Source organism: Mustela putorius, unplaced genomic scaffold, assembly GCF_011764305.1.
Source record: "Mustela putorius furo isolate JIRA1106 unplaced genomic scaffold, ASM1176430v1.1 tig00000196_pilon_pilon_pilon, whole genome shotgun sequence".
Classification (NCBI taxonomy): Eukaryota; Metazoa; Chordata; class Mammalia; order Carnivora; family Mustelidae; genus Mustela; species Mustela putorius.
Window position 1 is genome coordinate 2920734 of NW_025421310.1, and position 15368 is coordinate 2936101.

At 48.1% G+C, this 15368-nt stretch overlaps 1 protein-coding gene across 1 annotated transcript; it reads left to right on the forward strand.

Moving 5' to 3' along the window:
• Positions 1-1309: 1309 nt before the first annotated feature.
• Positions 1310-12592, forward strand: LOC101686772 (zinc finger protein 418-like). Its single transcript, XM_045077307.1, has 3 exons — positions 1310-1546; positions 4823-4949; positions 8931-12592. The coding sequence occupies exons 1-3, from the start codon at positions 1514-1516 to the stop codon at positions 10838-10840; spliced, it is 2070 nt and encodes a 689-aa protein (XP_044933242.1). The 5' UTR covers positions 1310-1513; the 3' UTR covers positions 10841-12592.
• The last annotated feature ends 2776 nt before the right edge of the window (positions 12593-15368 follow it).

Sequence of the window (15368 nt, forward strand, 5' to 3'; positions counted from 1 at the left end):
TTAAACCCTCGTTCGCTGTGTAATCAAATAAAGTTATACCCTTCCCCTGTTAAGAATTTCCCCTACTACTAAGTAAAATTGATAAGGGTTGCCTCCCGTACCAAGGCCGGAGACGTAGGGTTCAGCACGTACGCTAGCTGGAGACGTGCGGTTCAGCACGAATACAGATAAAGGTTAGAAACGTGCAATTCAACACGTACCCTCTACTGTACACTACCTGAACGGTGACTGGCCAGAATGTATGGTTGGTTTTAAAGGATTGGCTACCTATGTGTAGGCCTTACTGTAATGCTTTGAAATTACTGGCTAGAAAAGTGAGGGCTCTGATGTAATGGACTGTAAAATTCTATATTAAGGGACTCCCGAAACAGATCAGGGCTCTCAGACACTGACCCATTCCTCGCGGATTTCATGGTCAAGTGTCCCTGGGAGTCCGAGCATGCCCGAATAAAATCCTCTTGCTTATTGCATCCAGTGGTCTGTGAGTGCGTCCTTGGGTGCGGGTCCTCTAGGGTCTTTCACTACCTTTAGAAAACTTTCCCTTTTTTTTTTTTTTTAAGATTTTATTTATTTATTTGACAGAGATCACAAGTAGGCAGAGAAGCAGGCAGAGAGAAGGGAGGAAGCAGGTTCCCTGCTCAGCAGAGAGCCGGGTGAGGGCCTTGATTCCAGGACCCTGGGATCATAACCTGAGCCAAAGGCAGAGGCTTTTTAACCCACTGAGCCACCCAGGCACCCCTAAAACTTTCCCTTTCTATAGCGCTTAAGAGCTGCCCTCTCCTTGCTAGATGGGATGCTGCCCAATCCACAAATCACAGAACAAAGCCAACAGACATTTACAGTGTGATGGCTTGAATATCTGGCTGTTTAACCGGAACTAATCTACAGTTCCCAGCCAATCCTACTGAAACATAGGAAACTGACTCTAATACTTCAGGATGCAAACATTGGAGGAGCAGGAACATCTTTGCAGCTATGTAAGGTCTCTTTATTTCTGAACTGTCGTACAGAAAGGATAGACTATCTCAGTAAAAGGATTAGGAGCATCTAAAATAGCACTTTTCTACTTTGGAAGCTGAGAGTCACGGAGTCTGAAATGAGGGCTCTTCTCTGCCTTTAAAGTCGCAACGGCGGTTTCTCTGAGTGGGGCAGCTCTTTACTCCAACCCTCAGGATGCCACGTAAACAAAGCACACACATTCCAGGGTTCAAGGTCGCCTAAGGGCAACCGCCAGAACTTTAGGACCCACACCACCCAGAAGAAGCTCCGCCCACGGGGACAGACCGAGGAGCCAATGAGGGAACAGGACAAGGCAATTCTACGGTTGCGCATCCGCTGGGGGTGGGGAACTTCAGGCTTCAAGACCTGAGGGTGTTTTTGCCGCCTGTTGGACCTGCTTATTCGTATGCTGCTGTGGAGGGTCGCGTGTTTGTGTGACTGATCTGAAACACTGAGGGAGGCGCCGTCCTCGCCGCACACAGTTGAGCCCAGGTGTCCGCTCCCCTCCGGCCCAATGGCGGCAGCCGCGCCCAGGGACTCGGCTGAGGTAAACGCTCGTCCGCCGGGCCCTCCCCGCCGCCCCCCACGCATACCCCGAAGGCCCGAGCGCGGGGCGCCCTGGTGTCTGGGACAAGGAGGCGCCGGTGGGCGGGGGCCTGTGTGGGAGCGCCGGCGTGCTGCGTGCGGGCGCGGGGCTGACGGGCCGCCGGGGCGGGGGCTGCAGGGGGCCCGCGCCACCAACGGGAGACGGTGCGGCTGCATTGGTTCTGTCAGGAGCAGGGTGCGGCGCGGCGGGTGAGGCCGGCGCGGTCTCTGCCTGCCGAGGCCGTGTCTGCTGGCGGTGAGGGGAGGTGGTCTACCCCGGGTGTCAGGGGGCTTTCTCGGGCCTCGGAGAAGCGCCGCCGCCGGGGGTGAGCGCGCAGGAGGCATTTGCAAAGTGGATGATACTGATTTTCTTAAAGATATTTATTTGAGGGGCGCCTGGGTGGCTCAGTTGGTTAAGCAGCTGCCTTCGGCTCAGGTCATGATCCCAGCGTCCTGGGATCGAGTCCCACATCGGGCTCCTTGTTCGGCAGGGAGCCTGCTTCTCCCTCTGCCTCTGCCTGCCATTCTGTCTGCCTGTGCTCGCTCTCTCTCCCTCCCCCCTCTGATGAATAAATAAAATCTTTAAAAAAAAAAAAGATATTTATTTGACATAAAACACGCGCGCGTTGAGGGCTCGGAGGAGAGGGAGAGAGAGAATCCCTGCCGACTCCCTTCTGAGAGTGGAGACAACTGCCCCAGCATCCTCTGATCCTGACCTGAGCCAAAGTCAAGAGTGGGGCCCTCAAGGGACAGCGTCACCGAGACCCTTCAGTGTTATTGTTGATGGAGTAGAATGACCACCGTGGATGTTGGAGAATTGGTTGAATTGTGGTCCTTACAAAAAAAAAAAAAAAAAAAAGATGTTATTTACTTATTTGATCAGAAGTAGGAAGAGAGGGGGCGCCTGGGTGGCTCAGTGGGTTAAAGCCTCTGCCTTCAGCTCAGGTCATGATCCCAGGGTCCTGGGATCAAGCCCCACATCGGGCTCTCTGCTCGGCAGGGAGACTGCTTCCTCCTCTCTCTCTGCCTGCCTTTCTGCCTACTTGTGATCTCTGTCAAATAAATAAATAAAATCTTTAAAAAAAAGAAGTAGGAAGAGAGGCGACAGAGAGAGGGGGAAGGAGGCTCCCTGCCGCCACAGGGCTCCATCCCAGGACCTGAGATCATGCACCGAGCCAAAGGCAGAGGCTTAACCCACTGAGCCTTCCAGGCGACCCGAATTATAGTACTTTTTTAAGAAGAGCCAAACCAAATTGTGGGTGTTGCGGTGACACACAGAGAAAGGGAGGGATCTGGGAAAACGCCAGTGAACCGTAGAAATGAAACAAAAACTGGCAGTTATTTTACCCACCAAAATGGTGGGTAAAGGAAAGAAATTGCAGTTCAGAACAAACAAGCTTCGGCAAAACAGTAGGACAGTCAGGAGTACAAAGGAGAGGTAGGATTTTTTTAAGGGGAAAAGGGGAAGAGTTTTGAAGGCTGTTATGAACACCCAGTGCATTGAAGTAAACTGAGAGTCCCAAGAACAGTGGCTTGGCATTGGCTGAACTGTTGGGTGGGGTGATGGAAAGCCTGTCTTTTTGGGGGCTCTGGGGTAGTGAAGTACTGTGGTAGTATAGGGTCGAGTCTGTCCCTCCTCTTGCGTCTGCAGTTCATCACAATAGTAGTGTCTGAGGGTATCCCAGTTGTAGCCTCTGACCCCATGTTGGTGAGTTTTCCCATTATTTTCACATGGCTAGGGTAGGCAAAGGTATGAAGGCTGCCATCATCCAGATGGAAGTTACCAGTGAGTTGATTGTCCTTGGGGATACCTAAGTTGTTTTCACATTGTTTACAATCTCTGATGTTTGAGAGAAGTGTGAGTGATGGCAAAAGGTGGGCAGCTGGATGGGAAATCTTGGGACACTGGGGCGAGAAAGACCATTAGGATGGACAGTTGGAAGAATGATAGGTATTGTGTAGGGTGGAGATTTGGATCACATTTAGGAAGGGAATGCAGAGTACCCAGGCAATGCTATCCGTAGGACTCAGGGTCCTGGTAAACTGTGCTTCAGAGTGTTTCTCTTCTTTAACTCCTGGTTGGGTTTGCTGGGCATGGCCAACACAGGTGGTGAAGGAGAAAGAATGATGTGGCAGATACATGGGCAAGCCTTCCATGGAATGATCGAACAAGAGATATAGCTAGGACACCTAGGAGTTTGTTTATTTGTTTTCCCCAGTAGTCTCCATGCCGGGTATAGAGTCTAACATGGGGGCTGAACTCATGACCCTGATCAAGACCTAAGCGAAGAGCAGAAATCAGCCCTTAACCCATGGAGACATACAGCACCTCTTGTACAGGAGCATTTGATAGTCTGAGGATGCTCTTTATTCAGTGTTGTGGGGCTTCAACAGCAATTTGGGATGTTTTTAATGGTCCTTGAAGTGTTTCAAAGACTTGCTGTTAGAAAAGGTTTGGGGCAAATGTGGTCATTTATGATGCACTGTGCTGGGCAGGGAGACTCCAGGGAGACCACTGAAGACTTCACAAAGGTTCAGTGGAAAGTGGTACCTTCAGATTGTCAAGGGCCAGCATGGGCAGCAGAGAAGTAGACGACGGTGTAGGAGGATCCTAGGTTGACAGTGGTTGTGAGTGTCGTGCTGCAGGGAAGATTAGAGGCAGGCGAGGAGGCCTCTCAGCAGCATTTGAGGCTTTCCCTCAGTTGGTATCCATGGGGCGTATTTGTCACACATCAAGTGATGTATGAAGTGTTTGTCAAGTGATAAGGACAAGTGTGAGTCAAGGGAGAATCCTTTGGAAGGTGTGGGCTTTCATCTGTAGGGTCTGAAGACATGAGAGAGGTACAGTCTACAGAATTATGTAGACCTGGAGAGGAAGTGTGAGCTAAGGGCCTCAGGGTCCTGGTATTGAAGACTTCCCCGCAGAGCAGGGACTATAATTGGCTGTCTTGAGGGCATGACCTGGGAGACTCCATGGGAATATCCTGGCAGGGGGATGGGACTTGAGGCCAAACCCAGAGCTTAGATTGCTTCCATGTGTCCCCTGCGTGTTATTGCTGAGCACTGAACAGTGATTGGTGGGAAGGTGAGAGGAGAGCAGCATTAGGAACAGCAGGACATGGTGTTTATCTGAGGAGGGGAGCTGGGCTGGCAGGAGAGACTGGGGTGGGTGTGTGGGTTGGCTGGTGAGTTCTCAGAGAGAGAATGCTCAGGGTTCCATGTTTTCCTTTCGTGGTAGTGTGGTGTGACCTTTGAGGACGTGGCCGTGTACTTCTCCTGGAAGGAGTGGAGGCTTCTTGATGAGGCTCAGAGACGGCTGTACCACCATGTGATGCTGGAGAACTTTGCACTTGTATCGTCACTGGGTAAGGCCCTCGGCGTCCCCTTGACCCGCCCTGGACTCTGTATCCTGCGGACTCCCCTTTTCCATTCTCCAGGGGAGGGTTTGTGCTTCTCTGGTGTGGACTGTTCACTGGGTGCTTCCCTAGCTTTCTGGGCATTTGCTTTTTGTTGCTGGCCCTGAGTTGTTGGTGTGCCCTTCTGTCTGCCCGCAGCCCCAGTACCCCCCGCTGTGCTGAGCCCTGATCGGCTAAGATCGCAGGTCAGTGGTCCTGCATTGAGGCTGATGGAATGCACCTTGCTTGCTCTCTCCCTGGCTTGGTCTCTGTGTTCAGATCGGTGCCATTTCTGTGGCCTGGGTTTTGAACCCTTCCTTGGGGTGACATTTCCATTGCCTGCCTGTGCCTGAAATTGGAGGCATGGGCATGTTTACTGCTTATGTGTACCATGGGTTACTTCTCAAGACTGCCCTGTATGGTTCTTTTTGTGGTGGTGTTAAATCGCTTTTTTACCTGCCACCCTCCATTCATCCTTGTGAGATATGATTGACAAATAAAATTGTATTATTGAAATTATATTACATAATGATTTGATATACATTATGAATTTTTAATTATTTATTTATTAGAGAGAGAGTGTGTGTTATGTGTGTGAGGGAGAGCCAGGGGGAGGGGCAGACTGAGAGAAACTCGTGGTGACTATGCTGAGCAGGGATCCTGAGGCAGGCCTTGATCTCTAGACCCAGACATCGAGGTGCCCTTACATTATGAAATTACTAACAAAATGAACCTGATCAGTCCAGGATCGCTTGACACAATTACATTTTCTGTTGTTGGTGGTTCTGAAGCTTAATATCTACCCGAATAGCAAATTTCAAGTGTTCCATAGAATATTGGCAACTGTAGTCGATGTGCTGTATGATAGAGCCTCAGAAGTTATCTTGTGAATGTTAGTTGTATCCTTACCAACATCTCCCCATTTCCCTCAGTCTTTAGCTTGTGGCATTCTCCTTTCTGTTTCTTTGAGTTTGACTTTTTTCTTTTCTTAATAAATATCCACATAGGGGCACCTGGGTGGCTCAGTGGGCTAAAGCCTCTGCCGTCAGCTCAGGTCATGAATCCGGGGTCGTGGGGTTGAGCCCCGGCATCGGGCTCTCTGCTTGGTGGGAAGCCTGCATCCTCCTCTCTCTCTCTCTGCCTACTCTGCCTACTTGTGATCTCTGTCTGTCAAATAAATAAATAAATAATCTTAAAAAAAAAAAAAATATATATATATATATATCCACATAAGTGGGTTTGTACCCTGTATCCACATACAGGGTTTGTGTTTTGCTGTGTGGCTTATTTGACTTAGAGTGGTTTGTTTTTTTTTTGTTTGTTTGTTTTTTGTTTTTTTCGGATTCATCTGTTTGTGGCAAGTGGCAGGGTTGCCTGCAGTTTTATGGCTGACTATTCCTGCACATGGGTGTACTAAATGTTTTTTTGTCATGTTATTTATTTCTCTATCTAGAAACAATTTATTTTTTTTATTCTTTTTTTTTTTTTTTTTTTTAAAAAGATATACTCCATGCCCGCTATGGGGCTTGAACTCACCACCTGAGATCAAGAGTTGTGTACTCTAGGGACGCCTGGATGGCTCAGTTGGTTGAGCAGCTGCCTCGGCTCAGGTCATGATCCCGGCGGCCTGGCGGCCTGGGATCGAGTCCCACATCGGGCTCCTTGCTCCGCAGGGAGCCTGCTTCTCCCCTCTGACTCCGCCTTCCACTCTGTCTGCCTGTGCTCGCTCTCGCTCCTCTCTCTCTGAAAAATAAATAAATAAAATCTTAAAAAAAAAAAAAAAAAAGAGTTGTGTACTCTATGGACTGAGCTGGGCGGTTTGCCCCCGATTTGTCAGTATAAACACTGGCACACAGTAATGTTTCCATATGTTGGCTTTGTGAATAGTACTGCAGTGGATGTTCCTGTTCGGGTAGGTTGTGGAGATACGGATTCTGTGTCCTTAGAATACATACCTAGAAATGGCAGTGGTCGACTGTGTGGTAGTTGTATTTTCAATTTTTTGTTGGGTGTCCCTAATATTTTCCATACAGACTTCCCTGTATACATTCCCAGCAACGGTATTCCAGTGTTCCTTTTTTTCTGCACATCCTGACCAGGGTGTTACCTCTTGTCTTTTTTGGTAATAGCCATTGTAAGAGGTAGGAGGTGATATCTTGTGGTTTTGGTTTTCGTTTCCCTGATGATTGGTGATTGTGAGCACGTGTAAGTCACATGTACATCCTTTTCACTCTCTGGTGTGTTTCATTGGCTCTGGTGCACCTGAAAAGTTGCACTTTTCAATTTGGTGTAGTGGTATTTGTGAGTGCTTGCTTTCGTTGTGTGTGCTTCAGATGTCCCACTCAAAAAAGCATTGTCAGGAATAAGGTTACAGAGGCTTTTCCCTATGTTTTTTTCCTAGGAATTTTAGGGTTTGAGATCCTATGTGTAGGTCCTTAATCAATTTGAAGTTCATTTCCTTGAGTGCTGCAAGCAGGAGACCCAGGATCCTTGTGTTTTCATTTGGACAGTCAGATACCACAGCAGTATGAAAGAGGTTATTCTTCCCCAGGGTTGATTCTTGGCCTCATTGTCAAAGATTAGTCATCTGTAGACGTGTTGCTTTACTTCTGGGCTCTTCATTCCGTTCCACTGGTCTGTTTGGATGCCCGTGCCCTAGTGTTGTGAAAACACTGGCTTTGTAGTATAGTTTTGAAACCACAAGTGTGCTGCCTTCAGCTTGATCCTCTTTCTCAAATTGCTTTGGCTTCAGACATGGGTTAACTCGCTGGCCAGTGTTCCGGTGTCCCCTGTGGAGCAGGAAGCTGGAGGCTGTGTGATCAGGGGCCGCAGTCGCACCCACCCTGCGCCGGATGGAGCCAGCCCAGGCCTAATTTCTCACACGTCGCACATGTCTGTGCTAACACAGTCTCCAGCCGTCTTTCTGTGTGCTTGTGCCCCCTTTGATGGTCTGCTGTGTTCTAGTCAGTGTTAATGGGCTCTTGGGCACTTCAGGCTAAGGCCACTCATAGACAGCTGTCGAACTGATTTTTTGTTGGGGTGAGGGATGATTTCTGCTTTGCCACCTTTCTGCTGCCATCAGTCGCATAGGATGTTTTTCTTTGTTGTGTCCTGAGTAGCTCTAGGACAGTGCTGGCGGTCCCCTTGGCCCGTTTTCCTACAGTATTGGTATGCTTCTGGTACCCTTTGGTTGCTCAGGAAGGCTTCCAGGGAAGAATCCGTTGTGTGTCATACATAGCATGGACGTGCTCCACGCATGAGCAGGTGGGCTCATAGGGAACCTGGTTCTGGTGGATGGCAGCTGGGAAGAGTGTGATACCAGCACCGTGTTCAGATCATACTGAGTTTCTTCAATTTCTTCAACCTGACTGCGGTGTCTACGCAGATGGCCACACCCCATTTCTGTCTTTCCTTCCTTACTATTGACAGTTTGTGGACTTCTGAATTCTACCCTTTGGTACTTCCCATGATGTCCAGTATAGGGGTAATTAATGCTTCTTGGGCCTCCACATGGCACCCGTATCTCTCACTGCTATTTCCATGTGGTTCAGCATTCACCCCTGAAAGTTTTACCATGACATATTCACATGTCCTCAACTGTCCTTGACCACAAGTAAATTTCTTGGGGTGGGATATTCCTGTAGCCTCTACTCAGCCAAATCTCAGCAGCAGAAATGGACCTACACAAACCGTCGGGCAAAGAATAAGCTGTAGGCTCTGGCTGTCTTCCTTGTGTCATACCCTAGTTTTCTGTCCTTCTAGTGTGCTCTCCACAGTACTCTGACTGGTTGTGCCCAGTCGTGCACAGCTACCTGTCTTTCAAATGAATTCTGTCTCCTTTGTCTGGAAAAGCATGGTGTACATCCTGCTTAGGTGAGTCGGGTGCATGTGTGATGGGCTCACCCCACGCTACAGCCAGCACGTGTTTCACCAACGTTTCTCTGCTTTCAGGTTGCTGCTGTGGAGCAGAGGATGAGGAGGCCCCCTTTGCACAGAGCGCTTCCGTAGGCGTTTCACGGACCTGGACGCCCAGGGCTGCTCTGTCTTCCCAGAAGACCCACCCCTGTGAGATGTGCGGTCCCGTCTTGAGAGACATTTTCCACTTGGCTGAGCTCCAGGGGAAAGAAAACAGCCAGAAACGGTTGAGGTGTGGGGCCTGCGGGAAACGATTTTCTTTCAGTGTGAAGTCGGAGCAGCAGCAGCAGCAGGAGCAGCCCGCGGGAACAAAACCATTCAGAAGCCGTGTGGACAGGGCCTCTGCTGTCAAGAGCTGGGGATCCGGTAGTTCAGGAAAGCCCTTTACCTGTGGAGAGGTTGAGAAGGACTTGCTGTCTGTCTCGGGGCATCTGGGACAAGAGGCCACTTGTACTGTGGAGAAACCACACATGATCCCCCAGTGCAGGGCAACGTTACAACGCGGAAGCAGTCGTGGTGCTTGGGGAGGATGCGAGAACGCCTTTGGTCCCAAACACACAGATACACGCAACCAGGGTGTCCACCTTGGAGGACAGTGCTTTGTGTGCAGTGAATGTGGGAAAACTTTCAGGTACAAGTCCTTATTTGCCATACACCAGAGATACCATACTGGAGCACGACATCATGAGTTTGGTCCATGTGGAAAATCCCTTGGGCAACGACCAACCCTGAATGAACATGGGAAGACTCAGGGTGGATCCAGGCAGTACACGTGCAGCAAATGTGGGAAATCTTTTGGTGGTAAATCTGTCCCCCATAATGTCCAGAAGTTGCCCAGTGGAGGGAAAAATTATGTTTGTAGCGGGTGTTTGAAATCTGTCAGTGGTAGCTCAGTGTCAATTACTCATAGGGTTCAGTCTGGAGATAGGTTTTATAAGTGTCATGTCTGTACAAAATCTTTTCCGTCTATGTCTGCCCTCTGTTATCATCAGCGATCTCACACAGGGAAAAGACCATATGAGTGCAGTGATTGTGGGAAATCTGTTACCAGTACTTCATCTCTCCGTTCTCACCAGAGAACGCACACTGGAGAAAGGCCTTATAAATGCAATGAATGTGGGAAATGTTTTGTTCATATTACTTCCCTCCGTTATCACCACAGAGTTCACAGTGGAGAAAGGCCTTACGAGTGTAGCAAATGTGGCAAATCTTTTAGGAGTCGCAGTGGCCTCCATCATCACCATAATGTTCACACTGGAGAAAAGCCCTATATGTGCCATCGATGTGGCAAATCTTTTACAAGTAATTCACTTCTCTCTTGTCACCAGTGGGTTCACACTGGAGAAAAGCCTTATATGTGCCATGAATGTGGCAAATCTTTTACAAGTAAATTTCAAGTCTCTTCTCACCAGTGGGTTCACACTGGAGAAAAGCCTTATAAGTGCAGTGAATGTGGGAAATCCTTTGCTAGGAATTCTGCCCTCGGTCGTCATCAGAGAGTTCACACTGGAGAAAGGCCTTATGAATGCACTGAATGTGGGAAATACTTTCGTCGAAAAAGTTCTGTCCATTATCACATCAAGCTTCATCCTGGTGAACAGACTTATAAGTGTTATTTATGTGGGAAATCTTTTACTGCTAAATGTTCCTTCCGTTTTCACCAGAAAACTCATGCTGGACAGAAACCTTATCAGTGTATTGAATGTGGGAAATGTTGTACTACTCTTTTTGGCTTTCGTAATCACTGCAGACGTCACACTGGAGAAAGACCTTATGAGTGCCGTGAATGTGGGAAATCATTTACCTCTAATCCTGCTCTCTATTATCACCAGAAAACTCACACTGGGGAAAGGCGTTACAAGTGTAGCGAATGTGGCAAATGTTTTATGAGTTTCAGTGCCCTCCATCGTCACCAGAGAACTCACTCTGGAGAAAAGCCTTACTAGTGCCATGAATGTGGGAAATCCTTTGCTGCAAATTCTTAGATCCGTACTCACCAGATGCTTCATACTGGACAGAGACCTTATAAGTGCAGTGAATGTGGGAAATCTTTCATCACTAGTAAACAGCTCCAGTATCACCAGAGAGTTCACAGTGGAGAGAGACCTTATAAATGCCCTGACTGCAGCAAATCCTTTGTCCAAAAAAGTACCCTCAGTAAACACAAAATGCATCACACAGGTAAACGGCCTTATGAGTGTAATGAATGTGGGAAATCCTTTTTTACTAGATCTGCCCTCCATTCCCACCTGACACTTCACAACTGGAGAAAAGCCTTATGAGTGCAATGAATGTGGGAAAATCATTCCGTACTGTTTTTTCCCTCCATTCTCACAACAGAGTTCACACTGGAGACAGGCCTTATATGTGTAATGAATGTGGGAAATCATTTGCTGATAATTCTACCCTCCACCATCACCAGAGACTTCACACTGGAGAAAGGCCTTATCAGTGCAATGAATGTGGGAAATCTTTTATTACAAGTACTGGCCTCCATTGTCACAAGCTAGTTCACTCAAGAGAAACGCCTTAGAGTGCCATGAATTTGGGAAATCTCCATGAGTCATAACGCTTTGAGACATCATTACAGCCTTTGCACTGCAGGAAGAATCTAAAACAGCAAAGGTGGTATACTTCTTGTGTAGTGGCGTTTAGGCTGGAGGACAACCTCTGAGGTAGACAACTACCTGAATTAACCATAGTTGCCCTGAATGTCCCCAGTGCAGTGACTTCCCATAAGACCAGCCATTTTCAGAAAAATTTGGAAACTGCATAGTGCTTTCGGATGTGTGTGAAGTCACTGCAAGATGGAAGTCACTGGCAGTGTCTGTGGCAGTGTCTGGTGGCTGGCAGTTCTCGGTAGTGTCGTCACCACCCCACCATGCTTAATGATGCCGAGCTGTCCGCTTTCCAGCCTGCTCATCCTTATTCTAGGTACCTGAAACCACTTGTTCCGTTCCCAGTTAGGGCATGGATGTGACCAGTGTTGATCTAGAGTGGGAGTTGTGAGTTCTAGGTGGTGACTCGCACAGGAAGGCTAATACCCACGGGGGTATTGCTGGTCTCCTGATGCTTTGATGACTATTTGCAGCTTCCAGGTCACCACATAGGAATTATGTGCCCCGTGTTTCTCTGATGGATGTATCAGTAAGTGCCATGTTTGTTTAATTACCTTTGATCTTAGACATTGTGTGCACTCGAAGGGGTGGTTTGAAAGCAGCATCGGGCTCTCCCACATGAAGGAATGAGCAGATCGCATTCCATCCCATACTTTCTGTGTCTCTGAGAGGAACATTGCAAATGTATCAGTAATATTGATGTGCATATACATATGTACATGCTCCAGCCTGTGTGTTAATTTGCGTTATAACCCAAGACCTTTGTGATGGGCTGAATTGTATACCCAAATCCGTATTTTGCAGTATGACCCCCAATACCTCACAAGGTGAGGATAGTTAGAGCATCTTCAAAAACATCATGAGGTTGAAGTGGGTTATTAGGATGGAGTCATGCGGTATGGCTGGCGCCGTGAGAAGAGGAGATGAGGAATCTGGCACCCAGGGATGACCATGGGTGGACACGGAATCCCCATCTGCAAGCCAAGGAGAGAGGCCTCAGAAGAAACTAACCCAGCTGACATCTTATGTTCAATTTCGAGACTCCAGATTGGGGTGAAATAAATTTCTCTTGTCTGGTCACCCAGAGTGTGGTGGTGTGTTACATCAGTTCTAGCTAGTAGGGTCTCCTCGGATCCACATCTGGGTTTTGTGGTCTGGGTGCCAGGAAGCTGTGTGTGCTCAGAGGTCACCGTGAAGAGGGCGCACTTGAGACCTTCTCCAGTGCTTGTGGAAACAAGAATATTTTTGCTTGTCCACAGCTGATAGCCCAGGCACTGTTGAGTGGAATCTCTACCCACATCCTTCACAGGAGCCTTGTGACCGGCTGTGCAGTTTCCAATTGGAACCCCCACAGGGGCAGGGGGACTGTAATTGGTAATCTAGATGAATGGGCAGTTAGGTACCTCAGAGAACACCTCAGGCCCCTGATGGGGTGTATGTCTTCCAAAAGGGTATCCCCAGATGATGTGCCTGGCTGGCCGGGATCAGTGTTCATAAATTCTTCACGTTCAGACCCATAGCCTGTGAAAGAGATAGTGGTAAAATAACCCATGAATTCTGATTTGCCCTCTGGTGCTTACATGTCAAGGTGCAGGAGGAAAAAAGATAAAGACAAGGCACAATTTATCCTCCAGGGATGTAGCTTTTATGACCTCTCCCAGCTAGCATACTTGTTGGAATCCTAAAGGGCAAGCAGACACTTGTTCTGAACCACCCTCCTCTCAGGTAGTCTCCCAGATACTCCCAGCCTTTAGGGCTAAGAACACAGATCTTACTGGAGGAAGTGGTGCACAGTCCTTTTCTTGCCTAATATCTCCCAAAGTCCTTGAATAAACCATTTGTCCCCTAGGTCGACTTCCCAGGTTTTGTTTTGTTTTGTTTTGTTTTTTTTAAGATTTTATTTGTCGGAGAGGAAGGGGAAACACAAGCAGGGGGAGTGAGAGAGAGAAGCAGGCCTCCTGCTGAGCAGGAAGCCTGATGCAGGACTCCATCCCAGGACTTGGGATCATGAACTGAGCTGAAGGCAGTTAATGACCGAGCCACCCAGGGTCCCTGAATGTATGTCCCTTTCAACAGTACTGTTTCTTCTGGATGTATACCACTCTTGGTGTCTTCATCTGTTTGGAGCATCTGGGATATTTCTAGTATTTACTCTTTGCAAAGTAGTCACTCTGTATTTTCTTTATAATTCCGTATGTGGATAGAGGTTTCATTTCATTTGTGGTAAAACTGGAAGGGCTGACGGGAGCCTGGGTGGCTCAGTAGGTTGATCCTCTGCCTTTGGCTCAGGTCATGATCTCAGGGTCCTGGGATTGAGACCACATTGGGCTCTCTCTGCTTCCCCCTCCCTGCCTGCTGCTCTCCCTACTTGTGATCTATCTCTCTCCAAGAAATAGAATCTTTAAAAAGGAAAAAAAAAAAAAAAAAACAACTTAAAACTAGAAAAAACCTCAAAGCACTGTGGTTAGTCACAGATGGGTGACTGAACATTGTCCTGAAAGGTCAAAATGGAGTCTGATGTGTTCACTGTTGCATCCTCATCAGCTATGTATGAGACTTCCAGAATTTTTTCCTGACACTCCTTGGGAGGGTTACTGTACAAGACCAGTCTTTTTTTTTTTTTTTTTTTTTTTTAAGGATTTAACTTATTTATTTCAGAGAGAGAGAGTGAGAGGGAGCACAAGCAGGGGGAGTGGGAGAGGAAGAATCAGGCTTCCCACACAGCAGGGAGCCAATGCCCCGCTCCATCCCAGAACCCTAGGATCATGACCTGTGCCAAAGGCTGACATTTACTGACTGAGCCACCCAGGCATCCCTGTCAGCCCCCTTCTTTTTTTAATATTTTATTTATTTATTTGATAGAGATCACAAGTAGGCAGAGAAAGGGGGGAAGCAGGCTCCCCGTTGAGCACAGAGCCTGATGCAGGGCTTGATCCGAGGACCCCGGAATCACAACCTGAGCCAAAGGCAGAGGCTTTCACCCATTGAGCCACCCAGGCGCCCTATTGTCAGCACTTTTAATATGTGTGCATTGCTATATTGTAATTGCATTTCCTGGAGATTTCTGCCTTTCAGCCTCGTTTCATGTGTTTCTTTACCACATGTGTGTTTTCTTTGGTACAATTTCTGTTTTCGTCAGTGCTGTTTTTCTTTTCCTATGAGTTATGACTACTTCCTTTTCCTTTACAAATACGACATGCATAACAATGAAGATATACGATGGAATTTTCCACATTTGCATACGGTGAGAAATTTCTCCATGGATTCTGTCGTCCTGGAAGGCTATTTCCTCATTTTTCCCCTCAGATCCTTTGTGTCCTGCCCAAGGTCATGGCCCCAAACTACTTATCACATTTAAGTCCAGGGTGCATTCCTACTGTTATGGGAAACCTGTGCAAAGCCTAGGCATTCAGAAATAGAAAAATGCATCCCTGCTTTGTGCTGCTTGCCGATTTCCAAAGTATAAATTCTGCCACTCTGGGAGCAGGATGTGCCCAGAGAAGGTGCTGAAGGATGAAGTGGGTGTTTGGGGGAAAACTAACCTTTGGCATATGCAGGCAGGAGACTTCACAACACTGGGCAGACAGCAGCTGTGCGGGCTGGGAGCTGGCTGAAGGTCTGAACGTCTGCAGCAGCCTCACAGGCAGGAGACGTTAACCCTGAAGGGTCAGAGGGGAGGCACGTCTCCGAACACCCTGACTGGTGACTGAAGACCCAGCTGGTCTCACCTTGGAGCGACAAGCTTGTGTCCACCCTCTCAGTTCAGAGTCGCTTCCTCCGATCCCACCCAGTACACTGGAAGGTTTTCCTGCGCAGGTGATTCCCCCCAAGTGATTTATTTCCTTCTCTCTTGGTA